The sequence below is a fragment of the Pipra filicauda genome, unplaced genomic scaffold, assembly GCF_003945595.2.
Source record: "Pipra filicauda isolate LSUMZ 115617 unplaced genomic scaffold, ASM394559v2 scaffold70_size2993248_pilon, whole genome shotgun sequence".
Classification (NCBI taxonomy): Eukaryota; Metazoa; Chordata; class Aves; order Passeriformes; family Pipridae; genus Pipra; species Pipra filicauda.
In genome coordinates, this window is record NW_024104876.1 from 172,382 (window position 1) to 193,786 (window position 21,405).

The window sequence follows — 21,405 nt, forward strand, 5'->3', positions numbered from 1 at the left end:
AAATCATGTTTTAAAGAATATTTGGTCAAGGAAACTAAGAATACAACCTTCCATATTCCTGAAACAAAATACAGAGTTCACTGAGCACCTGGAACATACCAATGTCCTGGATGGACCAAAGAAAGAATTCTTCTTCTTTAGTATTTTACCATTAAAGTATCATTACACTGAATGCAAAATTGATCAGACAGTGAAAAGCATTTCATAATTATCTGAAATAAGTTTCCCTCTCCTCACAAACCCCAAGCAGTTGTTCTGTGGCCAAGTGCTTACACTGCAGCTTAGGAGGGGCCTGGACTGACCACACTAAAGGTAAGAAGTAGGAATGTCTAAACAAGGCTTTTCCCACATTAAAAACCAACAAAACAATTCTTTATTAAGAACTGTTTATACTGAGGAGTTTGGAGTTATATCTATTTGGCTAAAACATACACAATTCCAGCAGTGGGTGGGAGTAGAACTGGTTTTAGGCCTGGCTCAACCCAGCCCCGTGGCCAGGCTGATCCTGAGCAGTACAAGAGGGATGCCACAGGATGGCACCAATCTCCCAATATCCCCAAACTCAAAACAATCTCAAGAACAAAGGCTCCACTCACAGGCCACCACTTCCTCCATGATGCTTTCATTTTTTTTTTATTCCCCTTAAGCAGAAATCCCTCCACCCCATTCCCAGCAACCCCGGGGTAGCTGCAGGATCTCGCTTGTTTTTCCTCCCTCTGGCTCTCAGTCACTGTCCCAAACTCCCCAGCAGATGGGAGGGGGGCACAGAATTCCCAGGGGAGCCCCAGGAGTGGTGGCAGAGCCTCAGCCCCACGGCAGGAGGTGCTTTTTGTGCCATGTGTTTGGCACCCCCTCCCCCCAAAGCCATGACCAAGCACATTATTTCCATCCCATAACCAACCCCAGGCACAGCCAGGCCCCCTGATCCGTGTCTGTCAGGAATCCTGAGCTCCCAGATGGTGGGTCAATGGCTCATTTGTCTTTTGGGCACAGTCAAGTCTCCCAGCTCAGGGAGCACCAAGAGTAAGGAGAGAAAACCTGGATGGTTCTCTGTGGCTCCAAATGAAAATCAGGAAGGTGAGAGACAAGTGCTGCAGGAAGGACATAAATACCCATCTCCTGGGGGGAAAAAAGCAGGTTGAAACCAGGAACATTTTCCCCAGGTTTTGGTATAAAACCTGAGCCTCTGATTTCTCAGGAGCAGTTAAATTTAGCCAAAATTCAGCATACTCAGTGTTAACAAGTTGCTGCTCCTTTCCCGTTTTTGGCATTAAATCCCGGGATCAGCTCTGCCATGCTGGCCAAGCTGGGGCAGAACTGACAACAAAAAGGTCCTAAAAGGAGGGCTGCATCCCAACTTTGGGAAGCCTGTGATTCCCAGCACTGTGGCTGTTTGATTCCTGCCTCCTGGTAGCCAAAGAAACGCTGCATTAATTCCTTTTCCAAGCACACAAATCCCTTCTATCTAAAACCCGTTCTATTCTAAAAAACCCACCCAAAGCAGGAGCTCAGGATTTGTAAACAAATCCCCCCAAAACCCCCGGTAAAAGGCTACATTTGGAATTTCTGCTCAGTTAAATATTTGCTCCGGCTGCAGAGCCTGGGATTTATTTATTTGTACTTCCAGAGGGAAAAAAAAAGAACATGAATTCAAGTGTCTTCCTGAAATGCAGGCTCAGTCCAGCCCCTTTGCTGCTGTATCCTGGATGGATCCAGGCAGCAGTTAAGGGCAGTTTTCCCTCCCTGGTCTCAGAGGCCTCTGTGCTATAAAAAGCTCGGGAGCAATCCAAAACAAATTCCCAGGAAGCTCCTCCTCTGTGCTGTTCTGAGGGCAAAATAAAGGTTAGAGAGACTAAACCCAGCACCCCCAGTTATTTTATTGGATAGAAATCCCAGCCAGGAGAGGGGAGAGCAGCACTCCCACACTCCCAGAGCTGAAGGAAGACCCTTCTTGTCGTCCCTTCATTTCTCATTCTGCTCCTGGAGACCAAATCAGCATTTTCAGGGTGTGTTTTCAGAGCATTCAAGCTGGAGAAAACAACCACAAAAAATCCAAGACAAAAAAATCCTCCCTGAGCCAAATGTTTATGAATTATCAAGTAAAAATATGGAGGCTGTAAATGAAATTACGGTCAGACCTGAGGACAGTCTGAACCGAGGTAAAACCTTTCTGTTCACAGGCTGAAAGGTTCCATCTCTGGCCCAAAGAACCTGGGATGGATTATTCCAAGAGCTGCAGTAAAATCAGGCAGCACTGAATAAGGAACACACTGGAAAAAGTCAAGTGTAACTGTTTTGTAGGCATTAAAATGACAAATATGCTCAGAATAATCTGCTATATTCTTTGGTTTGTACATCTCTCACAAATATAGTGCGTTTGAAAGAGGAAATTCTGGCAAAGGTGGGAATTCTGGAGAGTCACATCCTACTGTCTGATGCTGTTTTGTTGTTTTACCCCTGGTAGAACTCAGAGAGCAAAAGAGAATTTGGCATCTTGAGGCTCTGCCAAACCTGCAGTCCTAAAGGGAAAATTGGAGGGGATATTCCTGCTCTAATCCCAACCCACCTGAACTGTACTCAGAGGAAAAAAGCACTGCAGAAGAGCTTTTATCAGACTGGAGGCAACGAGGACAAACAGAAATGTGTCAGAAAACTCCCACGGAATGATCTGTAAACCATCACTTGGACAAATCAAATACAACTGAAGTAAAAATCTGTATTTCTACAAGAACTCTTTCCTACAGATTAACTTTACCTTCCTTATAGATTCCTTATCTTCCTTAGTGTTGATGTGGAGAAAGTCTGAAGACCGAAGATCATGACAATACCCCATTTAAAGATTTATAAGAACATAACACACATATAAAAAGCAACCACGATGTTAATTGTGCTTTTTATGAAGCAGAACTCACGCCTCTAAAAGTTTATCTTGAAGAACATATTAAATAGCTGGAGAAATAAGCTCCAGTTCTGCAAGAATAAAGTCAGTTTAGATTGTTCTTGTTTAGATTTTAAAACAGAGTTTCATGTTCAGCTCGAGCAGATTGAGCCAGACCAGGAAACAGATGTATCCTTAATCTTGGAAAGAGGTTAAAAAGTTATACTGCAATAAAGATATTATGTCAGTCAATACACAGAGCAAGTATTCTGAAGCACTGCACCTGAAACAAGTCCCAAAAAAGTGCATATCATGTTAATATTGTGCATTTTACCACTGACAACATAAACCCACTGCATCTACTTGGTAAAAGAACATTTAGTAGGTCAAGATACAGGTTGTCTGTGCCACTTCCACCTTCTTTGGAACTGTTTCTCCCAGTTCAAATTTGGAATAAAACAAATTTTGTTTGAACAACCTCTAGGAAACTGCTTTGTTTTTAGTTGAAGATTATCAAATCCTCAAAATATTGAACATAAAATCGATTTCAGATGCTCAACACTTTGACTGCAGGCACTGACTGAAGAGCTGCTTTTAACAGTCAGGTTCCCCACCTTACCCCTGAGAGTGGTTTTATCAAATCTGCACACTCAGGTGATCAGATTGAACCAGATTTAAAAGACACATTTAAATGTAAGCTTACCTATATTTTGAATAACGTCTCCAAGCTAATGGAATCCCTGTTTCCTCAGGGGTGTATCACAGGCTTTTGATGCACGGTGAGAGATAATTTTCTATCCCCACAAAGTTAAACCAGGTAAACACAAGGTAACCTCTCCCACACACACATCCCAGAACAGCCACGTTTTAACCAGAATCAGTTTGGAGGGAATAAAAAAAAAAGACTTACTGGGCAAAGAAGAGACACTCTTAAGCTTGTTGTTGCTATTTCACTGTCTGGATCAGCAGTCAGCTTCTCTTTAACTGTTATTTGAAAGAAAAAAAGGTTGATTTTATGTTAATTTGAAACATAAATTGGGTGATAAAGAAATAAAACAAGACTGAAACCATGTGCTAAACTTTCTACTGGAAGCCAGAGTCTGACTGTTGCTCCAGACCCACCCCAACAGACTTGACTCTCTAGAAAGCCCAGAAACAACAGGATTTAAGAAAGTGAAAAGCAGAAAAGCTCATCTTAAACCAAGATCCCTAGAAAATGTACTTGTACAGAGATGGCTTTTCTCATTTACAGGCAACTTGGCACTTGACCATTAGTTAAAATCCACCCACAAGATGAGCTACATTGATTTCACTTCTAACTTCAAGCACATGAAGTGAATGTGTTAACAACTCTCACACTCACAAGGACCACTGTAAACCCCCAAAACAGTCATCAAGTGATCCTGTGATTTAAAACTGAAAAGCAAATGGAGAAACAGGGAATCAGAAACACTCTGAAAAAAAATCTGAGTTTTAAATAACTGCAGTAAAATATTAGAGCCTTTCATCTCTAGAGTCTTTCACCTCTCCCCATCCTCTGCTTTTACTTACAAGTTTTATAAGCAGTCACTGATTAAATGAACAAATCAGCCCCATTTTTTCCTGCTCTGAACTGGCCCTACACACTCATTCTCACCTTGTACACACAGAGTAGAAGCCACCTGGAAACTCTCTAGATTTCTGTGCCTTTAAATCAAACTGCATTAGCACAAGGTAATGCCCAGCACTGTGGAGCATTTACTGCTGGACTAATTTCTTTCTTGTGCTGTGTAAAACACATTATCTGAGCATAAAAGAGTAAGAACAGTGATCAGGTGTTGGTATTTTCCCCCTCTCCCTGAAAAACAAACACGCAGCAGTTTTTGCTTTCGTTTCTATTACACAAACTTAGCCCAACACGTTGTTGTCAGAGAAAACAATAAGGCAGCAAATCTCCCACTCCAGTCTGGAGGGGGCTGGGAGGAGGATTGTGCTGGACATTCTCCCTCCAGGCTCCCTGCAAACCCTGTGCCAGAGGAACAAAAACTGTGCTGATGAATCCTTTCCTCCTCAGCACCCAGGTTCAGTGTCAGGCATTTAGTTCAGCCCGAGGTGCTGAATTACCAGCTAACTGTATAAATACAGTTGTTCCATTCTGAAGAAACAAAGCCAGTATGGCTGAACTGAAAGAGATTCTCTTGCATTTTTCCCTTCCCAGTGTCAACAGGGTTCCTGGACTGGCTCCTAATCCAAACAAAGGCCTCTGAGTCTTTGAATTGGAACTGAATACAAAGAACACCACTATCAGATTCCCAAAACCCAGGGAACTGTAGGAAGTCCAAACCTCGGGTAGCACAGTGCTGTTTGAAATCTCCCTTTAAAGAGCTGTTTTCCCTGTTAAACATCAGACATACTCAGGGCTCTGGAGTGATCCGGGTTCCGAATTCCCTTCGCTCGCAACCTCTGCAGGAGCACCGTGGAGGACAACTGCTTCACCAGGTACACTGCCATGGAATAGTTCTGGGAACACAGCAAAACATCACAGGAAACACTGTTTTCATCAAAAGACAGCTTGTATTTTATACCACTTGTTCTGTGTTCCTAACAGGCTTGGGACAGCAAAGTTTTCAGAGCAGAGAAAACCCCTCGTGCTCCAGGAAGTTCACAGGGCTGGAGTTTGGGATGCAACACAAGTGACTTCATGCTTTACTCACATTTAACTGCAAACCAAGCTATTAAAACAGCATTTAGGACACTTCTGGAAGTTTTACCCTTTCAGCAGGGTAATTTTACGTTACCCCGTGTCAGTGCATCTAATTTTACAGGGATGCTGTGAGGTACTGCCCCTGTGTCCATGTATTTAAGGGAAGCTGTCGGGTCAAATATTATCAGAACTTTTCCTTTTTGTTTTTTTCTAGTAAAAGCTTATTTTGTTTTCAAAATAGGAAAGGGAGCAGTGATGCCTCTTCCAAAGGAATACCTAAAAAGATGCATCACCTGCAGGATCTGCTACTCAGTCTGGAAGCACTGTTCATCCTTTCCTTACTTTGCTGCACTTAGCTGTGTCTGAAACAAGAACTTCACTGCTGAAGCAGAACAGCAGAAAGGCAGTGAAGGAGTTCAGGACGTGCTCTGGAGAACCAGCCCAAGAAGTCACCGCTCCCATGTCCTGTCCTTCCCCTCCCAGGAGGTCGGGTCACTTCCCCACCAGCCTCAGCAGAGCTGACCCTGCCAATTTTCCTTATCCATGCCAGGGAAAAGCCATGGATGCTCCTTTCTGCCAATACATTGGGATCCAAGCAGGTTGGATGCAGAACTCCAACTCTGCCAGGCCCCCCTTCCCTCGAGGGCCGAGCTCTTCCTGGCATCGAGTTCAAACCACAGCCTGGCATTTCTGAAGCTCTGATTTTTCTTACAAGCTTCTAAAAAAGCAGGTTATAAATGTCTTTCTAAAAATGTGAGATTATACTGTGCATTCATCAGCAACACCCCAAAATGGAAAGGACAAATCTCGTGTTCTCACATTAGGGCACATCAATTATTTTGATATAAACATTATTGCCTAAACCTGTAGCTGCATTCATACAATTTAAATTGAAAAATGAAAGGCTTCCCCCCAGCAACTGCCACATGTGTTTTTACTTAAACAAACAAAAAAAATCCATACAATTGTGACATCTACTAGGTTTTATTTAGGATGCCACCAGCATGCAAAGGCAGGGTTTCAGTAATATATCTCACCACAAAATTACTCAAATTGAAATGGCATCAAAACACCACATTTTAAATATTTCATTCTTACAATGACTGCTTCTCACATCGTTAAAAACCACTACTGCTTTAACTTGTTTGTTTAATGCCTCAATTAGTATAGAAGTTAGAAAAATGCTAATTAACGTTGTGAAATTATTTACCGACAGCTTGAATCTACAAAGGCAGGAACTCGCCCAAGGCAGCTGGTGCAGAAGGCTCTTGAAACAGATTGTGGAAAAATCCTAGAGATGACTCCAGGAAAGGTAGAGAGCACCAGTTGGGACATGTGAGTGACTCTTGAGGGGAGGGGAAGAGGGGAATCCAAATTTTGTATTATATGGGCAGAGCCAGAAATAAAATAATTCCTCACATTTAACTCTCAAAGAATCACTTTGGGATTGTGGCTCAGAATCACAGGATGGGTTGGGTTGGAAGGAGCCTTAAAACTCATCCCATTCCACCCCCTTGCATGGGCAGGGACACCTCCCACTGGACCAGGTTGCTCCCACCTGGATTTGAGCACTTCTGGCATCTAATGCTCCTGAGAAGTTACCCAATATGTTCTTTATAACTGAAATATCTGTGAAGCCTGAGAACCAACTAGTTCACAGGAGACTAACTCGGAGTGCAGGGCATTCCTCCTCCCTAAATCCTCCCTGATCTTCCCAAGACTCAGAGCAATATCAGGATCCATCCCCTTGCATGGAGGCACTTCTGCAGTGTGAACCAAACCAGTTCTGGTACCTGTAGCTCTCATGAGAGAAAAGAAAGGTTTTCTGAAGGATCATCCAGCCATCATTTATTCCACAATCTGGATGGAGATTGTTTTGTGCTCCACAAGAAATCCATCCCGAAATGCCCTGGTGGTGTTTTAGAGCTGCCCATTGTGCAGGATTGGGCTGTAAGCATTTTTCCAGGCTGGATCAGGAATCCTGGGCTTTGCACACTGACAAATTCTTGGACAAGGTTTCACCTCAGGACAATTCTCGGCACTTCTAATAACAGGATGGTTGCAGTGGCACCAGCACACGCTGCCCCTGGAATGCCCATCCAGCAGGTTTGGTGCCAGCACTGAAAGCACTTCACTAATTCATGGACTCATTTACTGAAGTCACTTTTTGCAGCATGTTCCAGATTTAATTAGTCCAGTGGAACATCAGCAATTTTACAACACCAATTGTAACGTTCTCCCCACAGACACACACACACAAAAAAAAAGTGATAAAACCGTGAGTTTTTAAATATGAAATGTAAGAATGGCAGTTGTGAGAAGAGAAATGTAAAAAGGCCAGTGAAATCTGCTGGGCCCTGCTGAGCTGTGATGCTTTGTGTCCACACTCACAGCTCTAAAGGGCCACTCTGTCCTCAATGTCACGTGCTGGGTACAAGTCAAAGCCAAGATAAGGTTTGTCGAGCCCCTGAAGTCAGGAAGAGCTTGAAGTCTGAAGTTTGGCCAAATCAACAAACAAAAATCTTATAGGATGTCTTGATCTCGTTATCTGAGCCCTCAGTGAGTCACAAAGGTGGGTGGGGGGTGAAGAGGGAGAGCTCACACCACAAAAACGTGAGCGCACTGATCTGAGGGAGCACGTCCTATCTCCTGCCATCAAGGAATTCCATCAAAAGAAGGAACAGTCCAGTGCAACTGCACCAAGGGCTTTCTGCACAATTAAACCTGCTTATCTTTCAGATCTTTCAAAGCACAAACTGCCAAGGTTTGAGCAGCCACTTACTCTCCCGATCTCCGCGGTCCAGGAGACAACGATTGTGTTTGGTACCGTCGTGGACAACCTGACGAGTGAGGTAATGTTGATTGGTCTGCTGGGGCGCTTTGGTTCAACACCATTTTTGGTTGGTGGAAGGTAGCCCTGGAAATCAAAGCATTTCATCTCTCAGACACACAAAACAAAAAAAAATTCAGCATTGCTTTTGTCTTCTTCTCACCACAACCCTGCCTGAGCTGCGTCCCACCCGAGCCAGGCTTTGACTCAAACAGAGAGAGGGATCAGACAAAGTATCAGGTGTTTTAGAAGCTCTTTCTCCTCACAGAGAAATCCAAAATCCCTGCCCATGGAATATTAAAAGGCCCCTCTCAGCAGTGCTACTGAACCTGCCTGGCCAACACTGCCCACTCCAACCCCCTGCGCTGCCCCGAGACTGTCACTGGGGTTTGTCAAACACAAAAATACACTGTCATGGCTTCTGGAAATTAATCTTCTCCTAAGAAACAATGTACTTAATCTTTTCTAGTCATTCAAACACTCCAGAACGTGAAAACAAAGGTTAGGATAAATTTTCAGGCTAATTGCTGCCAGACAATTCCTAGTGATGCTACCCAAAAACGTGTATCAAAAGAACATCTTACTTACTGGAAGGCTGCAGGGTTTCCCATTTACTTTCACACACAGATTGGGTGGGAAGTGATCTTCTTGTGGACAACTGGTTTCTGATAAACAAAACCTAAAAGCAAAGAGCTCCCATCATCTTTCACTTTTCAAGTGACTTCAAGTGACATCTCTTCCTAGAAGGAATTTGTTTTCCACTGAGCAACGAAAGCACGACAGGTCTTGCTGAACACAGTCCTCCAATTAGCTGGACACATCACTGAGCAGGAAAGCCCCCCAAAATTACAGCAGTTCAAGATGGCTGTAGGTTCCTCCTCAGACTCCCTGAGTTCCTCCCACTGACTAACTCCTTCCCACAGGCAGGTTCCTGCTACAAAAGACAGCTCATCCCAGTTTCTTTTCTGCCTTTTCTCCAGACCTCTTGACACAAGTCCAGAGCTTCACAAAGGACAAAAGTTAGGCTCTTCCACTGTCCTTCCTCCAGGCAGCTGCTGAGGCACAGCCATGGAACCCTGAGGCCTGGGGCAGATCTCTTAGTTCAGGCAGTTTAATTTATTTACTGAAGTTCAAACAGGTTTATTTGCTGCTGGATCCAAGACAGGACACACCCTTCCCTGTCCCAGGCCAAGATAATGGACAATAGGCAAAGGACCAAGAGCCTCTCAGCTCCCCTGGATTCCTTTCAGGGGACCTGTCCCATCCCATCAGGGTACAGCTTCTCAAGGCAGCTGCTCCCAAAAAGGGGGAGCTGCCTCTGTCCCCCTTTTCCCTCATTCCCTCCTCATCCCTTTGTCCATCCAATTCCACGCTGAGCCAACCCAGCTTGCTGATACAGAGGATTTCATCAACTTATAATAAACTTGTGGAAACCTCTAAAATAACCAGCAGGTTCAGACCCAGCCTGGTGATTCCCAAAGTGTTGCTTAAAGAGAAGTAGCCCTTGGGTTGCCATGGCCATGGAATTCTGTGCCTGACAGCTCTGCCAGGAAAAACCCCCTTCCCTGCTTGGAAATTCTGAAGGCCCAGGCACATGGAATCTGCCAGCGGAGTTACAGGAAGGAGGATTCACACAATCTACAACCACTAACAAGAAAATCAACCAGGATGAGGCTCTTCTCCACCCTGATCTGCTGGATAACATATGGCTGATCCAGCTGGAAAACCAGCAGCACGGAGAACAGGCAGTAACACACCTACCTTAGCTGGACCTGTACTGTGAAGTCACATTTGGTCCCAGAAATATCCCTGGAAATAACAGAACACAGGTTAAAACACTGTTTTTCACAAGAGATTCATCAATATTACAATACAGATTCCTCCAGAGTTTGCCCTAAGTTCAATATATATACCTTTCTGGTATATATGGTGTGTATATATATATGATATATATCACACTTTGCTGCTTCTGGTCAGTCAAACCACCACTCTCAGGACACATTAAAAGGCACAGTTTTTATTCTTCAAGGTAAATAAATCAATTACATTCTCATCTGACCTCTGCCACTCCCTTTTTTTTTTTGTACACCGTAAATAAAATTCTGATAGGTCACTATAAAATACCATCATTACAGTGAATAAAGTATAAAATACCATCTTTATAGTGAATAAATTATAAAATACCATCTTTATAGTGAATAAATTATAAAATACTGTCTTTATAGTGAATAAATTATAAAATACTGTCTTTATAGTGAATAAACAGAACTTGAGAAAGGATCTGGCTGGTGGCAAGGAAGGGCTGCAGGAAGCAGAGTTCTGAATTTGCACACAAGAGAAACCCACCCAAAACACCCCAAAAGTGGGAGAGTTTAATCCTCCCCTCCTCACCCCTCTGCTCCCCATCAGTTCACACGGAAAGGGGAGGAGAACTCCCCTTCTCTGAGCACTGCACACACCTCACAGTTCAAAACTAAAGGGGTGGGATGCTAATTCCTGCTTTAATGCCTTTTTTTTATGGGAATACTGCTGGAGGCCACTCACATGGAACTGCTGATTTGCTGCACTTGCTGCGGCGTCAGAGCGAACGCAAAGCAGGTTTCTCGAAACCGCTGACTATTGTCTGAGGCTGCAAGAGAACAGAGAGCAACTTCAAAAAACCTGCACAGGGATCCATTCACATCCTTTGTCACTAAACTCTCCACAAATACACTCGTTTTTACAGCCACATCTGCTCCTGTAAACAGCTCCGGAGCCAACGAGTCGCCGCTTCAACCCTCCTGTAAATAAAAACAGGATGAACAAACTTTACGTGCAGATAAAATGTACATTCGAGAAGTGGTTAAAGGAAAATATAGATTAAAAGAGCGATGCAGATAACAGCAAAGCTGAGGGGAATCAGCTTAAAACTTTTATCAGTAACCGAATGGCAAATGTTCTCTGATATCCAATGAATTCTTAGGAATTCTCGTCCATCACTTTTTTATGTCCTTGAACACCCAAGATCATGGATTAGCCTGTAAAAGTTCACAGAGGGACTGAAGCATAACACATGCAACTTCTCCCATTTCAGGAAGGTATTTCATGGAGTTAAATGCACTAAAAGATATGTAATATGCCAAGAACTCCTGAGACATGCAACTATAAAATCTGCTTTTAAAGCCCTTCGTAGTGTCCCAGAACAAAACAAACACTGCTCAAGAGTTAATGCTCCTGCTGAAAATCAAAGTCATGTTAAATATCTCCAAAATAGTTCTTTTATCTAAAACAAATCCCTTCCCAGGGCTACAGGCACCGAGAATGACACACTGGTAATGAAAACAGCTTTTTAAAAAAATAAATTAAAAGAAAGAAGCATCTCCCCAGAGAACTGTTCCACACTCTCATCAGCACATACATTGAAGTGCAAGTTAAAGCAGCTTTTCATTCAATTCCATTATTCTTAATAATTTTATAAGGCTATGAATAAATATATTGTGCATTAAACACTCAATAAATGCATCAATTTTTGGTTTACTATAATGCACTTCCTGACTCAGCCCTGAGTGACAGATGAGTGAAAACTTCAGGGGGAGACTCCAGATCCTCTGTTCAAAGCAGCATGTGGTAGGTTGGAACCAACAATAGCAAAGACATGGAGTGAGTATAAATATTAACAGCAGCAATCTCCTAAAATTTACATTTCTGTCTTTCTTGCATGACAGTCCTACAATCTACACACTCATTGCATTATGTAATAGGTAATAATAATTATATAGAATATATTTTATGTACTATATATATCAATATAAATTATATATTATGATCAGCTGCTCCAAAGCTGGATGGGCAGGAACAGGTAACAAACTTCTGGGACAATACCAGCAACAGGAAACCTTCTAAAAATCATAAATTATTTCTATAACTTGCTATATTTTGATATCCATACATTTCCTCTCCACCAACCATGGCAGCAAAATGTGAGAGTCTGCAGGAAACAGAAACACAATGTGCACAATTAACAATGAGAAGCTGTTTGAACATTTGGTTTTCAATATAGTTTTGCACCTATTTTTAGTTATCAATGGAAAAGTCAGAATTACATATTGTCATCAACAAAAGGTGAATTAGCAAAGCCAAAGCACTGCAGAACTGAAGGAATTCCAGGTATTATTTCCTAGTGTTCCATGGGTTTATCTGCCTGGTTTATTTGCCTCCCGTGGATTATTTGCTTTACCCCACAAATTGTCGATTTTGGCTTTATTGAAAAAGTTTTGGAAGGTTTTTGTCAACTTCTCCTGTGAACTCCAACACCTTTAATTAAAGGCTGCTGAACATTTCACTAATGCTACACTCACTGAAACCTTAATTATCCAACAAGTCAAACAGCAGCCACCAAAATTCCAACCTCAAGTTTCCCAAGTGATCCTTTTCCCTTTCACCTGCTCATCTTTTTGCTTTCTTGGGCTTTACAGCAGCCTCAAATGAAGGAATCCAGCAGGGAATATGGGAAACAGGAGGAACTGGGTCAGGAAAACTATGACAGAGTTGCCATCACGGGACAAAGATCCCGAAATTCAATCCTGTTTCCTCTCGTTAATATAAGACTTATTTTCCCTTTATAACAATATGTGATTTTGAGAAGTGGGTTTCCAACTTCTGTATTCCCAGAATCGTTAAGGTTGGAAAAGACCTCCAGGATCATCAGGTCCAACCTTCAACCAAATCCCAACTTGTCAACTAAACCATAACTAGTTTTTTGAACACTTCCACGGGGGGTGACTCCACCATTTCCCTGAAGAACTTTATTTTAATACTTAAACAGTCAGTCAAGAAATTTTTCCTAATATCCAACTCCTGCATTGGCCAAATTAAAGCATTTCTACACTCAATTGGGAGAAAATTTAAAAGTACATTTTTGAGTGATGCCACGGGAGCTTCCCCAGTCTCAGCTGCCCTCGTGAGCCAAGTTCTACCACGATGGGAAGAGAGGAAATAGCCACTGCTGGAACCAAAAACCTAAGGGAAAAAAGCCTCCAACATTTCTTCCTGTGGTTTGGGTTTTTTTTTTTTAATTTTCAGTGGTTTTGGTGCAGTTAATGCTGCACCATCTGCTGAAGTGGGGACATGGAGTGAGAGGACAATGGCTTAGAGCTGAAAGAGGGTGGGTTTAGACGGGATATTGGGAAGGAATTCTTCCCTGGGGGGGCTGGAATGAATTTCCCAGAGAAGCTGTGGCTGCTCCTGGATCCCTGGAAGTGTCCAGGGCCAGGTTGGACAGGGTTTGGAGCAACCTGGGCTGGTGGAAGGTGTCCCTGCCCGTGGCTGGAACAAGATGAGCTTTAAGTCCCTTCCAACCAAACCATCCTGGGATTCTGTGACATGCCTTTGTCTTACTGACTGGGAGTAAAATCCATGAGCTGCTGGATCAGTGGTCCCAGTGCTGGGATGTTCCTTCAAAGCAGCACTAACCCCCACTCCGTGTTCTCCACACGTTTCTGTGCACCAGCAATCCCGGGATTCCTACGGGAGCAGGGTCAAATTGCCAAGGAGGCAGAAAAAACTTGTTAATTGGGCAAAGATGCTCCAAAAGCCAATAAAATATTGCAAAACTCTTGACAGAGAGAACAAGACAAGAACTACATCACTCTAAACTACAACAGCATCACGGTCAGGCCCTTCAACCACCACCAGGACACAACTCTGCCCCTTGGATGTGGAACCACAACCGTGGAGCTGCATCTCAAAGGAAGATAAAATATGGTTTTTCTTTGTGGTTTTCTCTAATCTTCTCCTTTAGCTTCTTTTTAGACCCATATCTACTCCTTCTAGATGTGCTTTACCCTGCAAATGACGCACGAAAATTTCAACCAACCACATTAAACTGAGCTCATTTAGCAGCTTGACCATTAAACACAAAATTCCAAGTGACTGAAACACCTCTATGTCCAAGGACTTGAGATTTTTCAAGGAAGAGGCATTGGAAATCTGGAATTTAAGTGTAGAAAAGCTGCTGACAGATTTCTATTAATTCATCTGGTGTAGCAGAACAGCAAACAGACTCTGGCAAGTCAAGCTCATCCTTTACTTTCAAAGTTCTGGGGTCTGATTAAAACCAGAACTATGCAAATGTATAGTTTCATATGAGAAAACCATTTTGAGGGCCAGAAACACAACCATGTCCTGCAAACAACTATTATTATTTAACAACAGAAAGGCAAAAATAGCTCTGCAATCGAAAACCAAGTGGATTAAAATAGAATTTATAATCCAATAAAGCTGAAATCAAGCCAGGACAACAGAATTAACACGGACATTCTTAAGAAAGATGCCAGGAGTGTTTTTTTGGAGGGTTGGGTTTGGGTTTTTTTCCATAACTATGAATTATTAGATATTATAACCTTTTCTTTAGCAGTCTCTGAAGGGAACAGAGCTTGGAGGATGAGTTAAGAGGTTTACAGGCCATGTCTCCTTTGCAAATTCAGGAAGGAGGGACGTCTAATGGACTTTCATTAATTTAATTTCTATCTAAAGAACAGAAGTGCAGTAATTTCAAAGAAATACATGAAGCACAAGCATCACTTTAGCTTGCTGCTCAAAAATTCCCTGAATAATTCAGAAATCTGAAAGGGCACGTTTGGAGAGTGTAACACAAAGCTCTGCAAGCAGAATTATGGCATTAAATGAGTGTCAGCAAGAACAGTTTCAGTGTACAAAATCCACATCTCATCTTACTGGGATCTCACTGGTTTGGAGGGGAGGGTTATTTCCTACTTCTTCATCCATCCAGCTTAAATCCAGGGAAGGCAATGAAGAAAATCCATGTTTTCTTGTAAACTTGTACAGACATTAAGAACCAGCACAGGCTCAGCTCTGTTGCCTCTGCAGGTCCCAATAATTAGTAAAACACAGTCAAAAATGCCTAAAATGCTGCAAAAACATGACAGAGTTTTTTCTTCCAAGCTCTTCTTTTACCAATCCCTGAATTATTCCAAGCTTTCCATCAGGTCACGATCCAAAGAGAATATGGGATTGGTGGATATTAACTGAGAGGGGCCCAATTCTGCCTTCCTGGTTGTGGAGTTCCTTAAAACATTTCACGTGAGTAAAGTTTTCAAAATCGGAGGGAAAACTATTTTAATATATTTTAATTACCATGCAGTTAATATATAGAGTGTATAATTAATAATGTAATTAATGTATATAATATATATATAGTTTATATAATTAATGTTTTTTAATATGTGGCAGTATCATCCACAGGTCTAAAACACTTAAAATCCTATATAAATATATAAATATATATACATATATACACATAATCTATCTATCACTTATATAAGTAATAATGGTACATAAAAGACATTTCCTACCAATTTTATTCTTTATTTTGGAAAACCCCTCCAGCACTAGAGTGAAAAAAGGAACCCAGTTTGAGTGGCTGCATTTTCTACAGCTCTAAAAATATTCTGTTCCACCTCACCAGTACCCAGGGCTAAAAATAGCCACACAATCTTTCTGCAGCAAAATACCTCTTGCTGTCTTGAGAAAAAGCCACTCTCTCCATTCCCATTCAGGAACAGCCACCTTGAAATCTTTAATGAATCTTCTGATATCACGCTGCTGAGGTGGAGACATTTCCTGATGCTACAGCAGCTGACCAATAAACTAAGGTTAATCTTCCCATAAATCATCACCAAGGGCAGCTTATTAAATACTAAAGAGAATATTTTACCTCCTAATAGAGAGAGAGACCTGGACTAAAATTAAACTTGCACTTTACACCACAATTATTACCTGAGCTATCACTCACTTGGCCCATTCCCAATGATTTCCAATAGCAGGGTGTTTATTTCTGAAGGCAGAAATAGTTCTGTTAAGTAAGAGTGTGAGGACTAGAGCAAATTTTTGCTGCATGCTGTAAGATAAACAAGAGATGCCTAATTGCTTATTCACTAACTTAATACACTGCAGAGTTTGGATTAGTTACATTTAAATTTCATTAATAATATTAACCAGAAATGTGAATATTGTAGTAGATGTCAACCCCACACATAAATATTTTTATATATATATGTGTGTGTGTGTATATGTATAATATCTGTCTACAACTTCCTCACAAGGATCTGAGGGAACAGCTGGAGCTGTGCCAGGGGAGGTTTAGGTTGGATTATTAGGAAAAGGTTCTTCATCCAGACGGTGTTTGGGCACTGGAACAGGCTCCCCATGGAAGTGGTCATGGCCCCAAGAAGTGTTTGGACAACACTCTCAGGGACAGGGTGGGATTGCTGGGGCCAGGAGTTGGGCTGCACAATCCTTGTGGGTCCCTTTCAACTCAGCATATTCCATGATTCTCCAGTTCTTGCTTGTCTTCCCTGGATACATAAAATACCTCATTTTTAGGCATCTTGCTTTTTCTTTGTATCCACTTCGGTTCAATCCTCTTCCAAACATCGCTCCTGAAAATTTAATCGCTGCCTCCAAACCACACCAAAATTCCTGTGTTTGGATTGAGGCACAGAAAACATTTAGCTTTGAAAATGGTAAAATTCAGGCAGGCTTTGGATGCTGTCCCATGGCAGCAGGAGGCAGGAAATCCGTAACCCAACACCCCAGAGCCACAGCTCCTCATCCCGCCCTCTGTCTGCAGCCTCCTGGATCCCTCCTGACCAGGGTTCATTCCTCCAGCTGTTCTTTGGAGGTGGGATCCAACGCTGTGTCCCTGCTGGAATGACTTTATTCCAGCAGGATCCAAGTGGGAGACAAACACTGAGAGGACCCACCTTGATGGGGGATCTGCATCTGGGGATGCACCGTCAGGCCTTTAAACCCACCCCAATTTCTGGAGTTCCTGGGTAGTAACCAAGTGTTTCCACATCAACACTTCCTGTCCTTTAACCACAACCTCTGTCATCTTCTGGAAGCAGCAGCAGAGCCTTGCAAACCACCACCCACCATTCCCTCCGTTTCCTGCTGCCGTTAAAGGCGTTTGGAGAGCGCGGGATCAGCCTGGATCCCTGCTTGGAGCCACCCCGTCCCCTGCAAGGCTGGAAAAGCTTCTCACTAATCACCAGAGCCATGTCAGGCCATGCCAAAGCAGGGCTCTACCCCCCACCCCAACACCCAAGAGCGTGTCCTGCACAAGGCACAAACTCCTCCAGCAGCTCGGCCGCTCCAGCGCCAGGAGCGATCCCACATTCCTGTTCTGTCTCACCTTGGCCATTTCCCTCCATTTCCAGCACTTACCACAACAGATGCTGCATAACCTTAACATTTCAAAACACTTCAAAGCTACCTGAGGGGAAGCACTTTAGTAAACACACAGACCCTTCTTGCCTTGGCAGTTTTGAGGAGCCCTTGACCCACTTCCACGGGTCCCAACTGCGCTCCCAAACACCCTGAAGTGACACTGCCACGTTCTTCACCTTGGAACAGATGAGAAGCTGAACCCAGGGTCTGGGCATTTATCAGCTGCTGCATTTATCACTTCAAATCATCTTTAGATTCTGTCCAACTCACAGTTAATCCTCAGGAGGAACAGGCAGAGTCACACCGGGGGTGGGAGAGGCAGGGAGTAAAGAGATGTGAAGGAGCTTATTTGAAATAGTGCCTAAACATATATATGAAAATAGCCTGGAAATACTCCAAGGGCTACAATTAATCCATAAATATTATGTATTTTATAAGTCTCTCTGATATGTTGTACAAACAGAACAGATCAGCTGGAAACTCTGTGCAATTGGACTGACATTTATGTTTGATTATTTTTTCAGTCAGTCATGTATTGGAGCATTTCTGAAGACCTGCAGTGAGGACTGAGGGACAATTTCATTCCAATCTGTGCCAGAATTCCCCACCCTCCCAACCCACCTCTGTGGGATCAACACCCACCCACCCACCCCAGTTCCCCCCTCCTGAGCCCACACATCTCCAGTGCACATTGTGCCAGAGGGAAGGAACATCACTGGATCCTCCTTACTCAAACTCAGTCACTTGAGATACCTAAATAAATGTCCCAGCACTCAAATGCTGCCATTCAGGGTTGAATATTTTAGTTTCTTCCTAAGAGCACCAATCCTTAAACACTCCAAAGCAGCAGCATTAAGAAGGTAGCACTGCCATGTCCCTACACAGGGGATCCTGCTTTTAGAGGAGCTTTCCTCTCAAAAAGAAAGTAGCAAGTTCTATAAACTTGACAGAAAAGGCAAAAAATTCAGTTTAAAGTTCATTGTTAGACAACAGAGTCCCTAATAAGCTCTTCACCAGGGTTAGCACAACCTATATATGGTTTTATCATCCGGGGAGGTGAAAGGATCTCTAAAAGACTTCCATGTCCCAGCAGCATTTCCAGCAACTCCTGAGGGACCTCAACATCTCAGGGGCAAGAGGAAATCTTTAAAAATACCTACGGCAACAGCAGAGCTTCCTCCCCTGTGTGATGTGAGCAGCACTGTGAGGCCTCCAGTCCCCCAGCACTGGGAAGGGACTCCAGGCTTACACTCCTTCCTGGTTATTAATGGATTATCACATGCCTCGGGTCAACCACGGGGTTTGGGGTAATTCCTTTCGTGAGAATTGTGGAATATCCTGAGCTGGGAGGGACCCACGAGGCTCATCGAGTCCAACTCCTTATCAAATTATCAATTCTCAAAAAAGATATCCTAATTTGATCTTGGACGAAGTTGAGTGAGGGGAGGTTTAGGTTGGATCTCGGGAAAAGGTTCTTCCCCCAGAGGGTGCTTGGGCACTGACCAGGCTCCCCAGGGCAGGGGTCAAGGATGCCAGAGCTCCAGGAGTGTTTGGACAACGCTCCAGGCACAGGGTGGGATTTCAGGGTGTCCTGTGTGGGGCAAGGAGTTGGACTCCACCATCCTGATGGGTCCCTTCCAACCCAGCATATTCCATGATCCTGGGAAAGCCAAATGGCTTCCTAAATCCATTCACACCAGAGCAGTGGTGTCTGAAAACATCCCTATCCTGTCAGGTCCTGGAATTTTGGTGATCTCAGTTCTCTGCATGAGGAGGTTGAGCAACCAGCTGAAGTGAGCCTCATAAATTATCCTCCTTTTTCTGCAGCACAGGAGTTACAGTTGGTTACAGCTCTCTCAGACTTAAAAGAAACAAGACTCTTGCCTATGGAAAGATTCTCTATAGGTGAACCTGAGGCCCACTGTATGCAAATACGAGCCGAGGCCAAAAAAAGAAACCCAAGTGCTCTGTAATTCTAGTTGAGCTCCAGCACAGAAACAAGGCAGAGCTAATATTTCACCCTCTTCTTGCACAATTAAAGGCTGCAGGGCCGGAAGTCAGAAAGCTCAAGCCTGAGCTTAGAAAATAGTGTTTTGTTGAACTTCCTCCCACAAAGTACATTTAAAAAAATAATAAACACAGAAGACAGTAAAAGCGTGACTTTCATATAAACCATAATACCAATTGCACAGAGCAAAAGATCAGCTCGCTGATATATGAAAGGGAGAAACACTTGCCAAGCAAAACTTGCAGCCTTTCCAACCCAGATTTCTAGTGCCCTGAATTGTTTAATTGTTTAATGGCTGTACCTTGAACTACAGTCACCCTGAAGATTTCAGTCAGCTCGGCTGCAAGAGCTGCCTCCCAAAAGGCAGTGTGGCCAAGCCAGGCAGGATCACTCAGAGGCTCCTCAGTGAGCACCAATGGATCCTGCAGGGCAGGCACCAGGGGCAAAATTCCACTGCTTGGGGAAATCCTGCTAGGAGAGCCCTCAAATTAACAAATAAAACTAAGCCCTCCATCAAGAGAAGGCTCAGTACAGGTACTGGAAGCTCCTTCCACCGGTGGAGTCTGGAAACACGCTGGATATAAGGAATATTGATGGATATTTGTCTCCTCCTTCCAGAAGGCTGCAGGGAAAAACCTAATTCTGTTGCCCTGATCCAAGTTTCAGTGTTGTGACCACATCACTGAAAGCTGAAGCAAGAGCAAATAAATTAGGATGATCATCCCTATGGCATCTGGACAGTTTTTAAAAGAGCAGGATAGTCCACAGCCTCTTTAATCCTTTAAATTGAAAAGAAAAGGGTAATTTCCCCTTACAGGTAAGTAAAGACCCCTAAGCCAGTTAAAATGTTTTTTGGAACAACCACACAGCTAAAGCAATTAGGAATGACATTTGCTGGAAGAGGAGGCATTTTTAAGATGTTGTTTAACTATCTCATGTCCTTCCCATAATAATCTGGCAAATTCTGGTCCTCGTTACTCATCTCACAGCAAACACATTTCACCACACAAAAGAGATCTTATCTCTTGGGAGTTACTTTTAGAAAACGCTTAAAACCAACCAATTAGCAGAGTCTGTGCAGCAGGGGGGGGTGGTGGCTGGAAACAGGGGGGAAAATAAGTGAAAGCTGCAGCTTCACTTGAGAAACCAACAACCAAAATTCGCCTCTTTAAAGGAGTTCCTATTAGAAAACCAACCCAGAATCACAACAACAAGGCAATTTTCAGACATTCCATCAAGGCCTAACTGGACAGCTCTTCCTGCAAAATGACAAAGCCTTAGAGTCACTTCAAATCCTGGTTAACCATGGGCAGAGTGCTCATGGTGGGTACACCCACCCCCCAGCAGCCCTTCCCAGCACACAGAGCTTTCCCAGTTGGCTTGGACACAAACCCATCCACTCGAGATGCTTTCTCAATTTGGCACTGAGGATGACTAATAAAACGTGGATCAAATTCAACAGCTCCACAGAAAACTAACAAAACCCTCTTTGTCTCACGTCAACAATGCCCAAGGAAGGACTGGACGTGGCACTCAGTGCTCTGGGCTGGGGGACAAGGTGGGGACTCGATGATCTCAGAGATCTTTTCCAACCTAAATGACTCTGGGATTTAGCCAGACATGCTCAAGTAAAGATCCTGGTGAGAAGGGTACAGGTGGACAAATCCCTGCGTTCCCCAATGCCATAAATTCCAGCACATCCACTTTAATCCCAGTCCAGAGCTACATTTTGAGGAAGCAAGTGTGAGAAGGCAACATCTATTTCCTCCCTTTGTTCT

At 43.3% G+C, this 21,405-nt stretch overlaps 1 protein-coding gene across 1 annotated transcript in view; it reads right to left on the reverse strand.

The window, feature by feature from the left end:
* Positions 1–21,405, reverse strand: part of PIAS1 (protein inhibitor of activated STAT 1) — a 54,380-nt gene that overhangs the window by 5,535 nt on the left and 27,440 nt on the right. Inside the window, 6 exon segments of the mRNA XM_027714710.2 lie at positions 3,789–3,862; positions 5,272–5,377; positions 8,344–8,478; positions 8,980–9,070; positions 10,153–10,200; positions 10,936–11,020. Coding sequence (XP_027570511.2) covers positions 3,789–3,862; positions 5,272–5,377; positions 8,344–8,478; positions 8,980–9,070; positions 10,153–10,200; positions 10,936–11,020 — 539 coding nt within the window.